The following is a 15,050-nucleotide window of genomic DNA, read 5'->3' as shown; positions in this document are numbered from 1 at the left end:
AGGAATGTGATGTTGATCAGGTACGAGTCTTGTGCAAACTTTGCTTCTGTTCTGTCCAAACGTCCCAAGGTAACACAACAAACCTCATCAACCACCTTAAAAGCCACCACAAAGTACACTATCAAGAATTTCAACGATTGAAGGCACAAACAGCAACAACAAAAAATTACCAGCCATCCACAACACAGACAACAATATCAGGGACATTGTTCAACGCAATACCATATCTGCCTAGCTCGCAAAGACACCGGGAAATAACAGAGGCGATCACGTACCATATAGCCAAGGATATGTGTCCAATAACCACCGTGAGCAGTGAGGGGTTTAAAAAAATGATCGCAACACTTGATAAAAGATATAGCATTCCCTCACGCAACCATTTTTCCAATGTTGCGCTGCCCTCGCTGTATGCGAAATGCCGAAAAGAAATAGAAAGAGAAATTCTCAGGCTCAGCCTTGAATATTTTGCTGCCACGACCGACTTATGGTCAAGCAGAACTGCGGAACCGTATTTGAGCTTGACAGTTCATTTTATTGACAGCGAGTTTGAGATGAAAAGCAAGCTTTTGCAAACTTCGTTTTTCCCACAAGACCATACAGCGGAGTTTATTGCAGTGGGCCTCAAAGAAGCGATGTCCACTTGGGGCTTGGTGGAAGAAAGACTTGTGTGCATCACAACGGACAACGCAGCTAATATGATTAGGGCAGCATCTGTGAATAACTGGCCGAGGCTACACTGCTTTGGTCACAGACTTCATTTAGCCATCGGTAAGTCGTATGTTTTTTTCCCCGGATATATTGAAACAATTTGACAATATAAAAATATTAATTGTTGTTGTTATTTTAGTGATATTATAATCAGGGGTGCACATAACTGGTACGCAGGTATGCATGCGTGGCAAAAATGATGAATGCGTAACGTCATTTTGTTACTACAGTGCTTTCGCGTACAAAACAGAAGAGCTCTTGACTGTGACCATTTTTTGACAGCGTGCGATTAAAATTTCACCTTCACCATTTGTTTTATGTCCTTTCGGTTTAGGTACTGCGTTTATGTTCGAAAAGTGTTCATTCCTCCGACTCAGGACCCTATTCTGCACCGGCGGAAAGCACCATACAAAGTGGTTTCGTTTTGAAATAAAATAATTTTGCGTGTTTTCCGCTTGTGGCAGTGGTAATTTTTAAATGAGGCGCAGCTGTGCGCATTTTCGGCTACTTTAAGACGGCCAAATGACAGTGCGCTCTTCACCAACAGTCTTTACTCAGTGACGTTATTTATTAAACGATATTTAAGCGCCACGCACTCACGTGATATTAGATACGTACTCAAATAGCATTTTATTTTATTTTATTTCGGTTTTATCACAAAAGAACAACTGATTCTTTCATACCATTTTTAATGAAACGCAATACATTTGTTTAATGCATATTATGCTCAAGACGCAACTTTGTGTTCCGTCAAGTTGCACAATGACGATAAAAACCACAAAACCTTAAGGGAGCAATCTGCACTTATTAAGACCTCGCTGCAGAGTGCGTACCAAACACCAGCTCCTGCTACTCACCTGAGGAACACACTCAAAAAGTTATGTGCACCCCTGATTATAATGACACATTATAATGACAATGAGTCATATGTCTACAGTATAATAATCATCATTTTTATTCTGCTAATCTATCAAATTAGATACATTTAAAAGTTAAAAAATATTTGATTAGTCAAATACTATTATGTTAATGTTTGTGAACCCAGATGAGTTTAGAATAAGTGAGTGTTTATTATTTATTAATAAATGTTTGATAATTGTCTTATGTAGGTGTATATAATTAGTGAAATAAAAAACATTTTTTTTTTACTTCTGATCAAAAGTTGCATAAACAACAAGAGTCTTCCTGTGTCTTACTGTTTTTTTTTCTGATCATGTTTATTTCCTGAAGAGAATGCCATGAAGGATCCAAGAATTGACCGGGCTGTGGGGCTCTGTAAAAAGTTGGTGAGCTCCTTCTCTTACAGCTGGAAGTGTAAGCGTAGAATTTCGAAATGAAACCTGCCTAACTTTTGTAAGTAAGCTGTAAGGAATGAGCCTGCCAAATTTCAGCCTTCTACCTACACGGGAAGTTGGAGAATTAGTGATGAGTGAGTGAGTCAGTCAGTCAGTCAGTGAGGGCTTTGCCTTTTATTAGTATAGATATGGTTATTTGGAACATATGCATTTCATGTGTGTTACATGTCTACAACAATCTATGTAAACACATCGTTAAAACAAATGTTTTTTCATGTTTTAGTAATAATTGACAAATTGTAGACATGAAGTGTTTAATGTGTGAAGCCTTTAGTCCAAATCTCAAATAAACACTTTCACATAAAGTACAAATATAACAGAACAAGTGCGCTTCTATTTAAGAATATAACTGCAGAAAAAGAACCCGTTTTAGGGTTTGACATTCACACCTCTTTGATACGCCTGCTTCATTGGCGCAACGGTATCAAATGTTGACTGGTAATCAAAACTTCACGGGTTCGACCCCGAATGAGTCCATTTTGAGAAGTGAGCTGCTCTTATTCTTACTACTTTAGAATAAAAACATACATTCGATTTGTGTCTAAACGCCGTGTAAATTTATGATATAGACTCTTCAGTACACGAGCGACTCTCCACGCTAGTGTTTAGATCTGGAGTTTTGAATCAGCCGGAGCAATGATATAAGATTAGAAGAGACACATTCCAATAGGGAGTTACAATAATCGATGCAGGATGTGAAAAAAGCATGGACAAGTTCCTCATCATTAGAAAAGGACAGGAATGAGCGAACATGGGATATGTTACAGAGGTGAAAGAAAGAAAGATTCTTAATGTGGTTTATGTTGGTGGAATAACAAAGGAAGGAATCAAAGATGACACCAAGATTCTTTGAATTAGAAGAAAGTCTGATGAGGTTTTAACGATTTAAGAAACAAAACTTGTATTTTAATTAACTTATACAGCAGTAACCAAAAACACGCAGTACTTGCTTCACTTCCATTCACATGGATAACATCAACATGTCAGTCTCAGTATCCAATGAAGGTATGAAGGTCATACTTTAGATTACATTCAGATATTGAATGTTGCAGTAACAATGCTCAGTTTTGCAGTTTTCAGTGTATTATAAATAAAAAGCACATTCATCAAGCAATAGCAATTCTATCTTAAAACAGCTGATCTTTTCTTATCCACCTAAAGGCTACCAGAAAACAGATACAATGGAACCTCGGGTCATGAACGTCTCGGACCACGTACAAATCGGGTTATGACCAAAAAGTTTGCCAAACTTTTGCATCTGTTCATGACCACACACTCAGGTGACGAACAAGCCAAAACTCATTAAAAAAAGTGTTTACAGCGGTCGGTTCATAGTGTGCATTGTTGCAATGTTACTTTTCTTCGTTGTTTATTAAATTAAGGATTTTTCAAATGTTCATGTTTTTCCCTGTGCTTAAAACTCATTAAAAAAAAAAAGTGTTTACAGCGAGCGGTTCATAAGGCTATATAGCGTGAATTCTTGCAATGTTATTTTTCTCTGTTCAAGGTTTTCTCAGTGTTATTCAATGTTTTTTACGTTTAGTTTACTATTACGCTGTGCATTCTATGGTATAGTTAACTATTTTTGTGCTTAAAAATCTTTAAAAAAAAAAATATATGTACATACAGTTTGTACGGTCTGGAACAGATTAATTATATTTACATACAGTCCTATGGGGGAAATTACTTCTGGTCACGACCAAATCGGGTTACGACCAGAGTTTGGAACGAATTACAGTCATGACCCGAGGTTCCACTATAATGTCTTAGCCTTTATGTCTTATTAAGATGCAACATTCCAGCAGAGTGCTTACACCTACCTCACATATTAGCATAAAATTGATTGTTTATTAAATACAAAACAAAAATAATCACTGATCGATCAGTCAGTACAAATCTAGATAAAACCATGCACTTTCGCCTGCAGGATTTCACCAGTGATGTATCATTAACTACAAAGAGTGACAGTAACTACAAAGAATAAAAAGATTGGGAAAAGAAAACATTAAATACAAATAAATTGGCATGATCACTAAGCAGTTACTCTAGAGTCTCAAATAATCTCATAATTACAGTATACGAAGTATTGGGAGCTCATTGTTTGGCAGATGATGGCTGCAGCTGAAATCTCCCAGCACCATGGCTTTTCTATACTCATTTTGCATTGCAGTGTACTTTCTATCCACAAGATGGAGCAGAGAGCTAGGAAACAAATCTTGTGCATGCAATTTTTTTTCATGTTCATAAATAGTGCTGCAAAGATTCACATGCTGAACTCTGCAACCAGTGTTGCATTAAAATAATTGAGACAAAGAAAAAACGAGAGAATTTGATAAAAACTCACTTCTCCTTCTCTCTCATTTTTCATATTGTTGCCTCACTTTTTAAAAAAAATTCTTGTCACCATTTTCTTTTCTTGGACATTTTGATTTGTCATTAGCCACTGGCTTTTAAATGAACCTCCAAGTCTACAGCTGCTGGGCTTTCTGGGATTTGTTGCCATTCCTGTACCTTTCACTTCTCCAAGCCTTTACCTTTCTCTAACTAATATAAACTAAGAAAGCACAATTCCTTCATGGGTCCAAACATCAGAAGGTGTGAGAAATTAGTCTCTGTGACTTTTTGTATTTTCTCACCAAGACTTTTAACCTCTAGAAACATTTATGACAGAAGCAACAACTAGTAAAGCACACAGCTGTGCTCTCTGACGTCACGAAGCAGAGTGGATACAAGTCATATGCCTGGTCACAGTCTAAAGGGAGTGTTTAAGCTATCCCCCTACATCTATGGGTTTTTCTTGGTACATTTTTCTATTTCTTCCAAATCCAAAAATGCATACAATTTAGTTAAGACTGGTGATTCTAAACTTTCCCTGTATGAATTCACAAAGGTTTGTGTGTGTTTTCTGATGGACTGACAACACAAACAAGGTTGCTTTCCAAGGATCCTTTGAAAAAGCAGCAACAGCAGCAGCACACACAACCGAAAGAAACAGGGAAATGAACCAGAATGCAAAACAGGCTAAGGACATGAGCACACCATCCACTAATGCCCACTGCCGTACTAGCCAATGTTCAGTCACTGGAGCACAAGCTTGACACTATCAGAGTAAGGATAAAGTTAACCAGCAACACATTCAGCACTGTAACATCATTGGTCTCACAGAGACATGGCTGACTTTGATAGTACCAGATCATGTGATTCGGCCTGCTGAATCACTATTAGTTTACTGTATGGACAAAACAGAGTAGTCTGGTAAATCTGAAAGTGGTGTCGTGGGTCTCATAGTCAACAACAACTTGTGCAACAGGTTTTCATTCTGATGACTACTGAGTGTCTCATATGGTTCCATCTTGGCAGTACCTGTGTCTGCTTGAGGAATGTAACAGTCTTGTCACACTACTTACTACTCACCCAATCTGTAGTTCTAGGCAATCTAATACAGCCCACTTTATTTTCCTCGGGAGTTTACTTAGGTCTTTGTCACGGCTGTGTATATTCCATTTCGAACAGACACAAGCAGTGCCCTCATAGAAGTGTATGAGAAACTCAGTCACCACCAGAATGAAAACCTAGACACTGCCCCCATAGTGGCTGGCGATTTTAACAAGAATAATTTCAGAAAGGTAATGGCAAACTTTTATCAGCATATTACAGGTTCTACCAGAGCAGACAGGGCACTTGACCATTACTATACTCCATATAAAGACGGCAGTTGGGCAAAAAAAGCTGCCACTGTTTGGCAAATCTGGCCGTGCCACCATCTTTCTTATGTCCAAATGCAAGCAAAAGTTAAAGCAGGAGGTTCCAGTCATGTGTGAGGTTGCACATTGGACAGACCAATCATAGGCGATTCTCAAGAATGCGCTGAATTTTGCCAAATGGGATATATACAGGCATATCAATGTGTTTACAGAAACTAAATTCTTATATTGGATTTCTAATAAATGACATTGCACCAAAATTCAACATCAGGACTTACCCAAACCAGAAATCCTGGGTGAAGAAAACCACTTGTGATGCACTAAATGCTTGCATCACTGCATACAACTCAGGGCTCATATCTAGCAATATGAACAATTACAAAGCCGCCTCGTACAATCTACAGAAAACCACAGAAGTCACTAAGCAACAATATTTCGAACAGATTGATCCTAGTCACATGTCAAGGTCAGTGGGAAAAAAAGTAACTATAAAGCCCCTACTCCTAGCACAGTAAGTTCAGACACCTCTCTGGCAGATTAATTTAATTTCTGTGTGCTTTGATGTGAATTCCGCTAATACCAGCCAGCAGTCCAACATATCTGCTGCGTGAGAACCGCTCAATGAGGAAACAGCGCTCACTTTGTCAGAACAAGAGTAAGGAGAGCTTTCAAGAAAATTAACACCAGGAATGTAGCAACTCCCACACAGTCCCACATGGAATTCCAGGATGTGTTTTCAAGAGCGGTACTGATCTGCTTGCACCAGTGTTTAAAATAATATTTAATATCTCCTGAACCCAGTCTGTCATGACAACATGCTTTAAAAGATCCACTATTATCCCTGTTCAGAAAGCCTATCCAACCTGCATGAATGACTAGTCAAGTTGCACGATTACCTGTAGTAATGAAATGTTTCATGAGGCTAGTCAAAAATCACATATGCTCCACTCTGCCGAAATAACTGGTTCCATTACAGTTTGCATATTGCCCCAGTAGATCTACAGAGTATGCCATCACCTTGATCTTCAATACAGTACTCCCCCTCCTAGACAACAAAAGATGTAACGTCGTTTGAATGATGCAATGTATTTATTGACTAAAGTGCTGCATTTACCACAATAAACCCCTCTAAGCTCATCACCAAGATCATGAGCTTGTATCTAAGGACTTCACTGTGCAGCTGGAATTTTAACTTCCTGACAGGCAAACCCCAGGTGGTTTGAGTGGATGGCTTCACTTCATCATCCCTCACTCTCAACACAGACTGTATTCTGAGTCCACTACTGTACTCCATCTACACATACAATTGCACATGAGTCTAACATCATTGTCAAGTTTGCTGATGACAAAGCTGTGGTTGGCCAGATATCTAAAAGCAATGGGCTCACTTGCCTGGATGAAATGTGAGTGTCACACTGCTGTGTATTCCTGAATGTCAGCAAAACAAAGGAGGTGATTGTGGATTTTGGAAGAAAAGAGCAGAGGCCCACCTACCTCTCAGTATTAACAGCTTTCAGATTGATGGATCTGAAACTGTTCACCCTCTCATTTTCGACATTACAACAGACCTGACCTGATCCAAGCTCATCAACACCTTGGCAAAGAAGGCATGGCAATGTCTTTACCACCTCAGTAGCCTCAGGGATTTCAGCTTGCCCTCCAAGACACTAAAGAACTTCTATGCATCCAGCATTGACAGTACTCAGACAAGAAATATTGCCTGGTTTGAAAACAGAATGCAGCAGGACCGCAGGGTTCTGTAAAGAGTGGTGTGGTCAACTGAACAAATTACTGGGCATGCACCGTCTAACTTCCAGGACATCTGTATGAAGCAATATTGGACCAGGACAAAGAAAATTATTCATGATATCAGCCACTCCAACAACAGCCTCTTTTCTGTGCTGCGGTCAGGTAAACACAACCACTGCTTAAATGTTGAAATATAAAATGTCTAGAATTACATGCTGTCCTATTGAAAACTCTCTAACATTAAGTTATTACGTTATTTATTTAGTTATTTACTATTTATCACATATTTAGAATTCTATTAATGATTTCTGAATATTTAGAAATTATTTAAATTTATTTTTCCTTTACATTCTTCTTAAAGGCACAGTAATTGGACTCAAACACCTAAGCACTTCACTACATGTTGTTCTGTATGTATAGTCTGTATGTGACAAATAAAATTTTATTTGACCCCTTCACTTTTTTCACATTTTGCTATGTTGCAGTCTTATGCTAAAATTGTTTAAATTAAATTTTCTTGCTCGTTAAGCAACATTCAACGCCCAATAATGATAATTTTCAGAACATTTTGCAAATGTATTAAAAATAAAAAAAAATAAATATCACATTGATACAGAAGTATTCAGACCATTTACTATAAAACTGGAAAATTGGCTCAGGCGCATCCTATTACATTGATCATTATTGAGATGTTTCTACACCTTGTTTAGAGTTTACCTTATAAATTCAACTGATTGGAAATGATTAGCAGAGACACACACCTGTCTATATAAGGTTCAACAGCTGACAATGTCTGTTAGAGCAAAAATTAAGCCAATTTTCAGCACAGCTTAAAGACAGGATTGTTTCGAGGTACAGAACTAGGAAAGGCTACAACATGTTTCTGCAGCATTACAGGTTCCCAAGTGACCAGAGGTCTCCATAATTCTCAAATGGATCAAATCTGGAACAACCACAATTCTTCGTAGAGCCAAACTGAGAAACTATAAGGAGAAGGGCCTTGATAAGAGCAGTGACTAATAACACAATGGTCACTATGGCTGAGCTCCAAAGACCATGTGTGGTCACCAATATGGGCTTTGGGAAGAGTGGATAGAGGGAATCCTCTCCTCAAACACAAACCACCACTTGGACTTTGCACATAAAGGAGTCTCTTGAATATGAGAAACAATTTTCTCTGGTCTGATAAAACCGGAAATTAAGTGTTTGGTCCCAATTCTAAGCGTCATGGCTGGAGAAAACCAGGCACTGATCATCACTGGTGCAATATCATTCCAACGGTGAAACAGGATGGTGCCAACATCATGCTGTGGAGTTGTTTTGCAGCAGCAGAGACTGGCAGACTAATCAGGGTCAAGGAACAGAAGAACAGAGCGAAATTCAGAGATTAAAACCTTATCCAGAGCACTCTGGGCATCAGACTGGGCTGAAGGTTCACCTTCCAACAGGATAATGACTCTAACAACAAAGCAAAGACAACACAGGAGTAGCCTGGGGACAAGTCTGTGAATGTCCTTGAGTGGCCCAGCAAGAGGCCAAACTTGAACCTAATCGAACATCTCTGGACAGACCTGAAAAAAATCTGTCCAAAGAGGATCTCCATCTAATCAGACATAGCTTGAGAGGATCGGCAGAAAAGAGATAATCATCTATGTACAAAGTAAAATGTCTATTTTAGAAATAAGGCTACAACATAACAGAATATGAAAAAAGTGAAGAGGTCTGAATACTTTCTGAATGCACTGTAGCTGCACAGCAGAATATATTAGAACATGTCCTATGAAATCTATTGGGCTATAATATAGCTGCATGTCTTTGGGGTGTGGGAGGCAAACTGAAAAACCTGGGGAAACTCCTCATCAAACAAAGGAAATCTTGAAAACTCCTAGATAGTATCTTAAGAGCTTGAAAAAATCAGCACTATGCTATGTACTGCTTTCTCCCTTCCAGTTTAATTTGGAAAATGGAAAAATGACTCCACACCAATCATTCTTATCAGTAAGTCAAACAGAAGAGTTGTACGACAAAGACGGCTATGCAGTGACAACAGCAGTAGGTCCCACTCTATGAAGCAAAGGCATTATTTTATATTTTCCACAAGTGCCCCACCAACCGCCAGTTGTCCTGAACTTCACTGCAGCTTCAGGCTATAAATCTTCCGCCTTCTGTTCAGATCTTTCATTTTTTTCTCTGTTTTCAGTCTGTTTTAGCTCATCATCAGTGTATTCAGGGTCATATAGGAAAGGAACAGCACAGACGTTAATACTTCTAATAGTCACAGATGGAAGTATCGCGGCTAAAACGGAAGCTTACTTGTCCAAATCCTTACAAAAATGAAATCTTCAATGGGGAAAAGCTACGGCCTGAACACTTGACTCGATATCAAAACATGATCGCAACCGAGCCATTCAGAAAATGAGCTACAATAAACCATGCCAGTGGGAGTGAAGGACTGGAGTAAAGATGATAGCTGGATTATTTTTTTTAAATGGTGGAGTCTCACAAACAAAGTGTAAGAATTAGAAAACAATATGGATACAGAAGTTTCTGATACATAAGCAATCTTAAGATACAAATTAAATTTTCAGGAACATTCTTGGCTTTGAAGTGAACACTTTCAGTATGTAACACCTCTGTTTCATGTTTCCCCTGTTGCATCCCACACACCACCATTAGAAACCACACACAAATTTTTTTGTAAATAAAACTTAGCAATACGTTTTCTGAGATCATAAAAATTTTCCACAATTGTGGAAAAATAAATTTAAATTAAAAAATACACACTTATTCCTTCAAACCTGTTTATCTAATTTAGATCTTGGGGAGCCGGATCCTATAGCAGAAGCACTAGCTGCAAGGTAAGAAACAGTCCTACATTATATGGAGAAGCAGTCCTACATTAAATGGAGCACCAGTCCACTGCAAATTCCCTTCATGCAAACACCTAAACTCATACTGCGTCAACTGAGAATCAATAATTATCCCAAACACCACATTTTGGGTTGTGGGATGAAAACCAGAGCATTTAGATGGGAAACTAGAAAGAACATCTATGCTCCACATAGACAACAATAACTGGGAGCTGTATTCAAACCTGGGATGATGGATATGATGCCGCATCTGTAAAGTTTATAATTATATTGAAAACACCCACACAACCTTCTGATGTTAAACTGATATACATATACAAAAAAGATATAATGCTTTTATACCAGCAATAAAAAGTGTATGTTATCAGTTACCTTATAATTTAAAAGATAAAGCCCTAGAAAGAAGTTTAACGATATTTTCTAATTACGTTTCAAGATTATCAAACAATGACGTCTTCCAAATATTTTCATTTCCTTATACATCAAAACTATATTATAAGCAGTGACTATTAGACTGAGTTAACATTACAATACTGCACCTGCCTAGCCAAACAAATGTACACAATGGCAGAAATGTGAAATTTGAAAAGCCAAGCCACCTGTTACAATTAAAACAGAACATTTTCTTATTAATGTTAAGTAATGAAATGCAAACATATCAATATTCACTGGAATATTTAAAAAATAAATATTGAAGATAAAACAAAACTATAATTGAGAATTCAGAATGAAAGCAAATTAATTACCTTGCATAAAAATTTCTTGAACTTTTTGTTCTTTAACCCAGGCTTTAACTTCTTCATGAAGCTGTGGATTGTCCCTGAGAACTGGATTCAAGCTATCTACTTCATCCTTAAAAGAAAAATGAAAACTGTTTAATCTTGAGAGTCTGACTCTTGCTATAAATTAAAATCACACTTTAGTAACTACATTAAATTAAAATCACACTGTAAGTAACTCATTTCCTGTTCTATCAAGTGTAATAGTCAGGCCATACAAAACTTAAAAATAAAAATGCTTCATATAAAAGACTGAAGCTTTTGATATGAATATAAAATAAATAAACCATAGTACAGTATTTCCTACAAAACAGGTTGTTTTTCAGTAAAAGTGGCTAAAATGTGGTTCCTACTGCTAGGCTCTGGGTGCAGAACTCGGTAATATGAAAGTACCTAGGTGTAGACCTGATGTTTCTAAGTTGTGTAGTTAAGACACCAAATGCCACTTGCCTCAGGAGGGTTATAAGGCACAATCAACTGGAAAAAATTAAAGTGAAGACCAAAGACATACTTGAGGGATTAGAGAGGGATGTATGTCGTAAATTACCTCGTAGTAGCATGTTGCACCATGACCACCATGGGAATAGGTTGAATGAAGACACTGATGTTTATGACAACACTATCATTCAATTACAAATAAATTAAAACTACCATTTAATTGAATCATGTTTTATTTTTAAAATATGTCATTTGAATACATGTACATTTAATATTCTACTGGATACATACTCATATATTCCCTTATTACATGTTATTAAACTGTTTTCGAAACAAATTCAACATTCGGCATATGACGTGTGAAAACCGAAGCCAAATGGGGCAAGTGATTTCTGCTGTGTTTTCTTCAATGCAAAATTAATATAATTCTCTGTTTGCAACAGAACAAACGAAACCTGAACAGAACAGACTTCTGGAGTAAGGGCTGTAGAGTTGGTACACAAAATCTTCAAATTAACTCTGACTTTTTGATTTACAGTACCTTCAACTCAAATTCTGTCTCCTCAATTAAAGGCACCACCAGCTCTTCTAATAAGAATATTATATTTACTATGTTGATTGAAAGCACATAACATACAAGATACAAGACATTTCAGTACTGCTAATGTGAATTATATGGCTATTTTACCACCCTAATCTGTTTATGTTGGGAGTTTAAAGGCTGTAGTGATGGTGTTGATCGCTTTTTTTATATTTATTAAAGAAGTTACTAACATTGGGAAACATAAAGCTAAGGTAAAACTTAGAACATTTAAAAAAATGTTTTTACTAAAATGCTATAAGAAAAAAACACTTTAATGAAATCAGTATATTTGAAATTGGAAATATATACACATCATATTACAATATACATTTAGTCAAAGTCGGTACGTTTTTACCAACTCAAAGAACCCAATAATTACTTCCGATAGCCCTGTCTGGAGTGCTTGGGTTTCTTGTCAATTCTGCTAAACTACATGTTTTCACAAGCTTTTTCTTTCCTATAACACGGTGAAAAAATGAACTCAAATGCTTAAGTTTAAAATGTACTTTCAATGTAAATGTAAACATACTGTATTTTGCCATGAAAGGAATTTCAATAAAATATATTGTGCCTACATTCCTAAAGATGGGGTAAAAAATCCTTACACTTGCCCTCAGTATATTACCAATAGGCCATCTCAAAAACACCGTAAAATGCTATTGTCTCAGTTCTTCCGCCTTTAATACCTAGCAAATTTAGGTAGGATGGTCATTGATAAAGCATGTCATAAGGGAGAAAAACATTCAATAAGCAGTCACCCAGAATCTTTTAAATATCAACAAAAGTGGACAAAACATGGAGAGACTGCATAAATGCATTTAAATTACTTATCTTGTAAAAACTGCTGTCAAATTAAGCTTCATCAACACTTTTCATAATAAAGGGTAACTGACATATAATCTCTAGAACAACTGGGTGTAAGGCAGGAGCCAACACAAGATGGAATAGACACTCACACACAACATATACTATACAGTATTTATATATATACACACACACACACACTCACTCACTCACTTCCAGTTAAAAGTTTATATCACCACAGTTTTTCTAGTTTTCCTTTAAATTTAATCAGCCGAAGTGCAATGAATGGTGAAAAAAATGGTGAAAAGGTAAGCAATGAACTGCCAAAGGTTTGAATTTAAAGTTTTGGTTAGCAAAAACTGAAAAAAAAGAAAATATCAGAATATTACAAAAGGGCCTTCTTCACAAAACAACATATAACTTACAACCTATAGAAATTCTGCAGCAGTTAAAGTAAAATTATATTATATTATATAAAGTAAAACGATTTTACTTTAGTTATACTAGGGGGCTTTGCCCCCTGCTCACTTCGCTTGCCAACCCCCGGGCCTGCGGTACGCGCTAGCCTCTTTGCAGTTCTTCCGCTCGCATATGGGGATGCGGAGGTACAATTTAAACAGATTTTTAATTTTCATGGAAACTGTTACATATGCATCAACACAACGTGTAACTGCCTGTGATTGAATTTGATTGAATTTAGTTTCTTTCTCTCTATTAAATAAAACTACTTTTTCGAATGTTTGGCTCTGAGACTTGTTAATTGCCTTTGCAAAAGCTATTCTGACGGGAAACTGTTAACGTTTTCATACAAATGGCATATCAAGATATCCTTTGTTGTCTAATGTTATCCACGGAAGATGTACTCCACTGCCTTTCTTGAATACATCCTTCTACAGTAATTTGTGCGGTGGAAGACCGGACAGTGTTAACGGATGTAGATATTCTTCGGGATATTGTAAGTTGTTGTTTTCATCTTCCGCATGATCACCAACAACTGTTTCACTATAGTCTATTGATATGCATTTAACCAATTTGCCGTGTAACCGATCGACATTTTTGGACGCATTTAGCCAATTTGCTGTGTATCCAATCAACATTTTTGGCGGTAATTCTTTTACTTCCTCGTTTCTCGATGTGTGTACTCATTTTTTTCTGTTGATAACCCTTCGTGAGTCTCGCAGGACTTGAAAAAAATCTCTCTTCGCCTCAAAGGATTTTTATATAATAGAGAGAAATGCACTAAAAAGAAAAAAAAATTTCTTTAACCACTATTTTTGTGGTTATATGTGACAAAATAAAATCGTGGGGCGCACATAAATTAATTAATTCAATCAATTAATTGAATATCTACTTTCATCATAAAAGAAGAAATTCACTTCATCAAAAGTGGGTTTAAAATCAGTTGCAAGATTTGACCCAGACAAACAAACTGACAGAGCAGTCAAGTTAAATAAAATTGTTTAACAATAAGCCTTGCAATTTGAAGCAAAAATTTGCACAGGTGTACCAAATTTGTTGATTACTTAAAAACTTTCCCGTCTGTCTTACTACAGAGTTGGAATAGACTGTGTTTCTACACCCTCTGAAGTACTACCTGGACAATATTCCAGTGATAATTGCAAGAAAACAGAAATTAACACATGAAACAAGACAAAGCAGTACTTTCATTTAGACAAATTGCAAAAAATAAAAAATATCAAGGTGTCAGTGAGTACAGTGTCCTACACAACCCAAAGCCAAATGTAAACTGGAAGAAACTCTGATAGGAAGAGATCTGGTAGACCCAAAGTCACAACCCAATCAGAAGACAAATTTCTGAAAGTCACCAGCTTGCATGAAGGGCATCCCAAAGTATATCAGCTTCATGTCTAGTGCTGCAGGTTTGTCAGGGCAAGTGGTAGTAAGAAAGTCATTCCTTGAAGGGCAAAATAGGGCCTTGAAATTCCGGCTGTGGACTACTACAGACCGGGCAAAGTCTCTTCTTCACAGTAGAAACTAAGACTTGCTTTTTTCAACCACTGTTAAGCTGTGCTTGTAACTTTTAACCATTTTCAAGTATT

General features: G+C 37.0%; 1 protein-coding gene across 1 annotated transcript in view; it reads right to left on the bottom strand.

Moving 5' to 3' along the window:
* Positions 1-15,050, bottom strand: part of jmjd1cb (jumonji domain containing 1Cb) — a 131,689-nt gene that overhangs the window by 65,411 nt on the left and 51,228 nt on the right. The window contains 1 exon segment of the mRNA XM_051922830.1: positions 11,133-11,238. Coding sequence (XP_051778790.1) covers positions 11,133-11,139 — 7 coding nt within the window. The 5' untranslated portion in view covers positions 11,140-11,238.

This window comes from Erpetoichthys calabaricus, chromosome 2, assembly GCF_900747795.2.
Source record: "Erpetoichthys calabaricus chromosome 2, fErpCal1.3, whole genome shotgun sequence".
Taxonomy (NCBI): Eukaryota; Metazoa; Chordata; class Cladistia; order Polypteriformes; family Polypteridae; genus Erpetoichthys; species Erpetoichthys calabaricus.
This window is presented reverse-complemented; position numbering and strand designations above follow the sequence as displayed.